We start from the raw sequence: 7,519 nt of genomic DNA on the forward strand, positions 1-7,519 counted from the left end.
ACAACTCTTCTTCTAAAGTACGAAGGGGAGTGCCAGTGTGTTTTGTGTTGTAGCACAAAGATTTGTCAAGTCTTACTGTTACAGTAAGTGTAGTTGTTAAGATGGCAGACTCTAATCTGAAGAATCAGGTTTGATTCTCCACTCTTCCACATAAAGCTTGCCTTGTGACACTTGGCCACTCACAGTTCTCTCAGAACTTTCTCAGCCCCACCTACCTCACAAGGTACCTGTTGTGCAGAGAAGAAGGAAAGGCGATTGAAAGCCACTTTGAAAGTTCTTAAGGTAGATAAAAGCAGTGTATAAAAACCATCTCTTCTTCCCCTTCTTCCTCCTGTGTGCAGGTAAAAAAAGGAGAAAATACAGTAACATACAATTGCAACACACAGTATCATACATATTATAAGGGAATTCTTCCACTGCAAAGAAGAGTAGTCCTAAATCACACAAATATATGTGCACAAAGTGAACATTATCCCTTAGTATTATGGTTTTTTTCTCCAGGTATACACACACATTTTGTTTCTGCATGTTACAGACAGGAAATTGAACCTGACAAATTTATCATGAGGACTAGCAGTTTGAACCAATGTCTCGGAGGTTCTAATCAACCACACATACTGTTAGGCCATAATTTTAAAAAAATCTATTTTAAACTCTTGGTTTAAAAAATTATACACATATGATCATGTTGATTTTAGAACTAGGGGATAGAACCGATAAAATTGTCAAGTGCCATAAAGTTAGCTGGCAGAATGCTAAATGGAATGAGCATTTGATCTAGTTATTTTCTCCTCTTTTCTTTAGGAATTCTATTTGGCCAGTGCTGTAGAATGGATGTTGTCAGCCCGAACATCTCTGCAAATCAGTGTTAATGGCTCATAAGTACAGACCAAGCTGATCTTTGTTGAAAGACAAGCCTTGCAGAGATGCCTAGTACAGAGAATACTAGTGGAACAGAAGAGCCTGTGTTAAGGGAGAACAAGGGTGGGACACAAAGCCCTCAATGCAATTCCTTACGCAGAGCTGTAGCTGCTGCGGTGGCCTTTGATGGAGAGATGACTACAGAGAGAAGGAAGAAAAGAAAGAAGGAACCCCGCCCAGAATCGATAATCGTGTATCGGTCAGGAAATGAGAACAAGGTGGTGGAAGAAGAACAAGTGGATGAAGAGGGGGGTGAGAAAAGTTCAGAGGAAGGCTCCAAGTTCTTGGGACACTCTATAGATGGTAAATGGCCCTGAATAAATGGATGGTGATTTACGGTGCATGTTTTACTTCCTCCTAGAAGCTATCAAAGGGATTGCATGGCTTTGTCCATTCATTCTGGAAAGCAGTTGTCAAACCATGAGCCTTATAATTCCACCACACTCCTTTTAATGGTGGCCTTGAGTGTGGGTTATGGAGAAGTGGTTGTTGAGTGTAAAGTGCCTTCAAATCATAGCCGACTAATGGCAACCCAAGAGACTAACAGAGGTGGTTTGCCATTGCCTTCCTCTGCATAACAGCTCTGATATTCCTTGGTGGTCTCACATCTAAGTAGTAACCAGGGCCAACCCTATTTAGATTCTGAGATCTGATGAGATTAGGCTAGCCTGGGCCATCCAGATCAGGGCCAATAGGCTATTAGCAGTTGTGAATTAAGGGGACCTCAATATACAGAGGCAGCAAACTTCTGAATACCTGTGCCGAGAAGCTGCATCAAAGAAAGGCTTCAGCCTCTATGCCCTATTTGAAGGCTCTTCAATGCAACTGGTTGGCCACTGTTTGAAACAGGATGCTGCATTAGATGGTCTGATCCAAGAGGGCTCTTATGTTCTTTTTGTCCATTTGCCTGTCTGAAAAGTGTAGTCCTTGTCCTCCAATCTTGTTTACAAATGTTGATATAGGAAATTAACTAGATGGTAAGTGGATGGTGTTGCAAATTTTAATACCAGTGTCGATCCTACCAGATGGGAAACCTGGGGCAAATGAAAAAAAACTTTACCATGGCCGTTTCCGCACGGCCTCCTTCCGCCCCCACGCCGCCAAGAGTGCGGGCGGTGTGGGGGCGGAAGCCCGTTCGCATGCAAGCATGCGAACGGGCGAAGGGGAGGACGGCAGACGGCAGGCGGCTCCGCATGGAGCCGCCTCTGCGCCCTCCCGCCCACTCACGGTGTCCTCCTGCGTGATAGCCTGCGGGCGTCACAGCTCATACGCTGCCCTCCGACCCCTGGAGGTGGGAGGGACAGTGTGGACGGGGCGGCGAAACGAAGAACAGCGTCTTCAGCGGCCTTGGTTCGCACAGCGCCGCCAGGGAAGCGCTCCCTCTAACAACAACCCTTTAAGGGGTTGTTGTTTAGAAAGCGGCGCCGCCCACCAGGGAGGAAGAAGAGTCAGAATAGCACGCTGCTGCATTTACCATGGCAGCCATAGAGCCTTTTTTAAGCCAGGCCCGTCATAAATGGAGCACGTGCGGAGAAAAATTTATGACATACAAGTTAAATGCTTTGATTTCAGTCAGCTTGTCACATGTAACTATACATGAGATCAGACTGTTTTCTTGTTTGAATTTGCTGCATTCTTACCCCAGAGGTTTGCTGAGAGGATTTGCAGGTGTCCCTAAATTAAAGATGACAAATTTTAGCACATAAAGAGTCTTACTGTATCAGAAAAAAGGACCATCTAGTCCTACATCAGTTTCCAACAATTTAACTTTCCTGTTTTCCAACTGGGAAGACTACAAGCAGGGCATGAAGATAATGCCCCAAACCCTTTGATCATCTCTGAATTTGGTTTTGAGAAGTATGCCTCAATCTGGACCAAATCCATGAGTTTGTTGCACTGCCTTCTAAAGCAGTATAAGGTAGCGTTGACAGGCAACATCTGGTGCGAATGAGTTCAAATTTTTAATGTTATGGTGTGTGGAGTTCTTTTCTGTGCTCTGCTCTCCTGTCAGCTACATAATACTGAACAAACTATGTACCCTCTAGTTTTCTTGACATGCATCTAGGACACTATTTATAAATAAAATTGATTGCACAAAAAATGAAAGTCTGGTTTGGGATCTGTCATGTTTTGATTTTATTTCTTTATGCTCCTAGGTTCTTGGACTATGCCCTTAGATAGCAGATATGTGACTTTAACTGGAACCATCACAAGAGGAAAGAAAAAAGGCCAGATGGTGGACATTCATGTTACACTAACTGACAAAGAGCTGCAAGAGCTGGCTAAGTCGAAAGAGCCTCTCAAAACTGAAATGCCTGAAGGGAAAAAAGCTTGTGATGTCGGGCTGGCTAAGGGCCCCCATGTCCTTCTCTGGAGCCTTGTCTGCCTTCCTGTCATCTTCATGATGTCCTTTGTGGTTTCTTTTTACTATGGAACCATCACCTGGTACAACGTCTTCTTAGTGTACAATGAAGAGAGGACCTTCTGGCACAAGATCACCTTCTGTCCCTTTCTAATCATCTTCTACCCCATCATAATTATGGTTGTTTCCTGCTCCCTGGGCCTCTACACAGCAGTGACTCAGATCTCATGGGCCTTTGGGGATTGGTGGCATGCTGTGCGAGATATGGAAAAGGGGTTCTGTGGCTGGCTTTGTAGCAAGATGGGCCTAGAAGACTGTTCTCCATACAGCATTGTTGAGCTGTTAGATTCTGACAATGTCTCAGGTAGCCTGTCTGCTAAAGGCTCAGCACAAGAAGAGGTTTCAGCTGTCTGAGCCTTTGTTCTAAAGGCTCTGGATTTTTTTATGTTCACAGGTGTTACATATGCCTAGAGTGGCTAAAACAGGCATGCACATGCACAGTATTGGCTAATAAAGCCCCGGAAACTTATTCAAACAATCAGGAAGAAAAACAAACATGGCACAGTCCTACTAGAGTATGGAAGGGTAAGGAAACTGAATTCTTACCCTGTCAGAAACTACCTTATTCAGAAAGCTAGCATGTGCAGGAATTAGAATTCTTATCTAGTTATATTCATGATTTATCAGTCTCCAACATGCAAAAGGAGAAGAGCTGATTCAGTAGAATATTCAGAAGTGGTTCTGCCTACCTCCATTCCAATATGCTTGGGAGGACTGTGCTGCAAGCTTTCTGTGAATGTTTGACCCATCTTAGGGCCAATTTATACCACTTAGGGCTGCAGGCTGGAGTGCTGCAAATTTGAATATACTCCCACAAAATATCCTTCTGCATATAAAAAACAGTAGGTGACTAAGAAGTTCAGGGCTCTCTGATGTGCAGAGGTGGTGGTTTTTTAAGTAGGGTTTTGGTGTATATGTGGGAGAGAGGGGGTTCGTGTGAGAGCAGAGCTTCCCATCCTGCAAGCCCTGCTCACAGCCAGACATGGTACAGTCCAGGAAAAGCCTTTCTACTTGTTTTCACTGATGGTGCAGATAAGACCTTTGAGTAATCTTGCTGGGTAAGAATCTCTCCATTCTTATGGCTGGCTCATAATACCGCTGGCCTGGTCAATGTTTCTTGTTGGGTTTTAAACATTCTTTTAATTTAATTGATTGACTGAGAGTGGAACAGAAAGAAGATTGGTGCCAAAAGGGTCCTGCCAACTTGAACATGCAGTTTTTGCCTGGTTCCTTTAGTCAATGGCTGCTTCTTTCCTGTGCTTGAAACACAGGCGCTGCCAAGGATAATAGCTGCAATCTGAAAATGTGTTTGCTTGCTGTGCATTCAGATCTGTGCCACTTATTTGTGGAAAGCTGTACAGTAGGCTACAAGCCTGTGATGAGGTACGTGTTGTCTTAGTGATGTCCTTAGAATGGCCCCTTAGAGCAGGAGTGGGCAATCTGGGTGCTCAAGCCATGTCAGACCCTGTTCCTATTCCATTTAGCAGTTTACAGTTTACGAGTAGTCCTAATTTCTACTATTTAATTCACTCCACATTTCCATTGTTGTAACATTGATTTAAAGGGTCAGTTACCTGGGTTAATACTTGTGAAACAGCCAGGCTGAACAGGGAGGAAATGTGCTGGACGGAAATCACTAAATTGCACTTGTGAATAAAGTATATGTTCATTTAAGTCACTAGCACAAGCCTTGCACAGCCTATATGTGGGGGGTGGGGGGGTGGGGCAAGGCTGAGGACTGATAGCACTAAATCAGACAATAGTGTGTTCTGTCGTTCTATATAAAGTGGACAAATGTCTTAATATTTGCAGTTGGCACTGACTGAGCATCTATACAGATCATTTTCCCCTGCTTGGAAATGCATTATTGAACCTGCTTCTGTTCTTGCTTTACAGTTAGCTGCAGATTTCTGTAAAGCGAACAAAGCTGGTCCTAAAAGCTGGTGCTATTTGTATTTGCCTTTAGTATGCCTTTCTAAACTCTCCTCTTTCTCTTCTGCAGCTTTAGTTGCCTAATGCTGAAAAGTGTCTGTAAAGCTTATTCACTTTGCTAAAAGCCATGATGTAGTTGAAAAGCACAATGTTCTTTCCTTCCTCCACTCACAAAGCGTTGATTGTGTGCCATTGGGTGCACACAAGTGTACCTTTATTTGTTTGGTTAGATCACTCTGGATGCCCATGCTTTTTAAACAACCAATTTTCTTAGGGGGAAAAAATGGTTACATGAGTTTTGCTTCAGAAGCCAGCCCAGAATGCTGCTTGATGGGTACCCGCAGCAGTTTCGGCCATGTTTAAAAAACTGATTTTGCCTTCTGAAAAAAAATGAAGGGATTAATAAATAAACATATGTAGTGAAATGCTTTTATTCAGCAAAAAGATGGATGGCTTGTCTGAAGCCTCATGAGAGGAGCCAGATACATAGCTGAACTAGCATGTGATTCACTGGTGTATATGTCTATCATTTGCAAAGATGAGAGGAAGGAAGGCTCACCATGCAAGAGAAAAAAAATCCACTTCAACTCCTACGTTAATGTTACGCCTGTACGCACCCACTGTTCTTCCTGGAATTTCCCAAAGAGGATTAGTAGCTTAGTATGTTCTAGTTACTCACATGTTGACCGTGGCAGATTTATGGAGGAATTTTCTCTTATTTATTTGATTCCTGTTTCCTCATCCTTCTTCTCTAGTCTCCAAGTGAAGTTGTACCATTGTTCTTCTTTGCTTGAATTGCATTAAAGTCCTACTCTGTGCTGTGGATGATTACTTTGTATTTATCACTTTAAATACTTTAGCTTTTCTTTGTATGTTGAGATTCTTTAACTTTTGTTGTTGCCTCTTTTTTGACAGCTATGCTAGATCTTTCTGATCTGCTGTTTTAAACCCTATTCATGTCATCTTTATAAGTATAGTTTTGCTGGAATTGGGGGAATTTTAAAAAGGTATGTTAAGTAATATTAAACTCAAGAAAGTAAAAAAGCATATTTTATAAATCATTCCTACCCCCACAAAATATGCCAGTGATTATTACTGACAGGAGAATTTGCCGTTCGTAGGAGTAAAGTGAAAGGCTATTTTAGTGAGTTCAGTAAAACCATTATTAAACCTGATATTAAAATCTAGTTATGAAAATATAAACCAAGGCACTCATTTGCATTACCTCCTGCCCCCATTCTCAATAATATATTCTTAAAATTGTAATTCAGTTGTAATCATTTAGTCTCAATTAGACTGTGTTCAAATGTAGAGTTTGGCCATTTCCACACAAAGCATTTAAAACATTTGCCAAATGTTTTCCAAACATTTTGAAAATAATTGTTTTCATGGGTTTTGTGCTCTGGATAGCTTTCATTAAAAAAAATAAAACGGTTCAGATGAAAACAGTTCTTATTGAAAAAAAACATGCATGTGTGGCTTCCGTGCAACAAAACCTGAATCTCCAAAGCCTTACTGATTCTGCCTTTGAATCTACATAGCACCATATCCACAACACACAAACACACACACAAAAAGGAAAAATAGCATGTTTGCATAATTGGCAGGCAATAATGAATTTTTAAATGTACATCAATGACAGAAATAGCAGGCAGCCACAACTCCAGATGAAAAAATGTCCTAAGGAAACTTCAGAAAATGCCAGAGAATCTCTGAAGCAGCAGAAAATGATGGACGAGAAGAGAACTGAAATTAGCAGAGTCAAAGGGGGCCGTGAGAGCTCTCAAATTTGGAAGGAGGAAAGTACAAATGTTTCCTATTCCTCCGCATACAAGCAAAGGAGGGAAATGTTTAAAAACATTTTTTTTGGGAAAAAAAAGATTGCTAGTTTAAGAGGAGTTCAAATAAAATGAAGGCAAAAATAAAATATTTGGGCCAGCCAAATGTTTCTGAGGTTGACAAAATGTTTGCAAAACATTTTGGGATAGAAATCGTGTGGAACTCCTTGGAGGAAACGTTTTATTTCCTTCTTCAAAACATTTTATTTTGGCTGTGCAGAAATTTGTTTTCCTTAATTTGCAGAAATTTGTTTTCCTTAAGTTCATTAATTTAAAAAAGTAAAGTTTCCCCTTCAGTCGAATTAGAGTGTCTGACCCTGGGAATTTATCACTAGAACGAGGTGATTTTTATAGGCAAACCATTTTTTTTGTGCAGGAGTGGTTTTGCTATTGCTTTCCCGGCTAT

At 41.5% G+C, this 7,519-nt stretch overlaps 1 protein-coding gene across 1 annotated transcript in view; it reads left to right on the forward strand.

Moving 5' to 3' along the window:
- The window catches only part of TMEM169 (transmembrane protein 169), a 14,082-nt gene extending 7,984 nt beyond the window's left edge, over positions 1-6,098 (forward strand). The window contains exons 2-3 of the mRNA XM_048486307.1: positions 805-1,224; positions 3,078-6,098. Coding sequence (XP_048342264.1) covers positions 927-1,224; positions 3,078-3,697 — 918 coding nt within the window. The 5' untranslated portion in view covers positions 805-926 and the 3' untranslated portion in view covers positions 3,698-6,098. The remainder of the gene's footprint in view (positions 1-804; positions 1,225-3,077) is intronic.
- The last annotated feature ends 1,421 nt before the right edge of the window (positions 6,099-7,519 follow it).

Source organism: Sphaerodactylus townsendi, linkage group LG02, assembly GCF_021028975.2.
Source record: "Sphaerodactylus townsendi isolate TG3544 linkage group LG02, MPM_Stown_v2.3, whole genome shotgun sequence".
Lineage (NCBI taxonomy): Eukaryota > Metazoa > Chordata > Lepidosauria > Squamata > Sphaerodactylidae > Sphaerodactylus > Sphaerodactylus townsendi.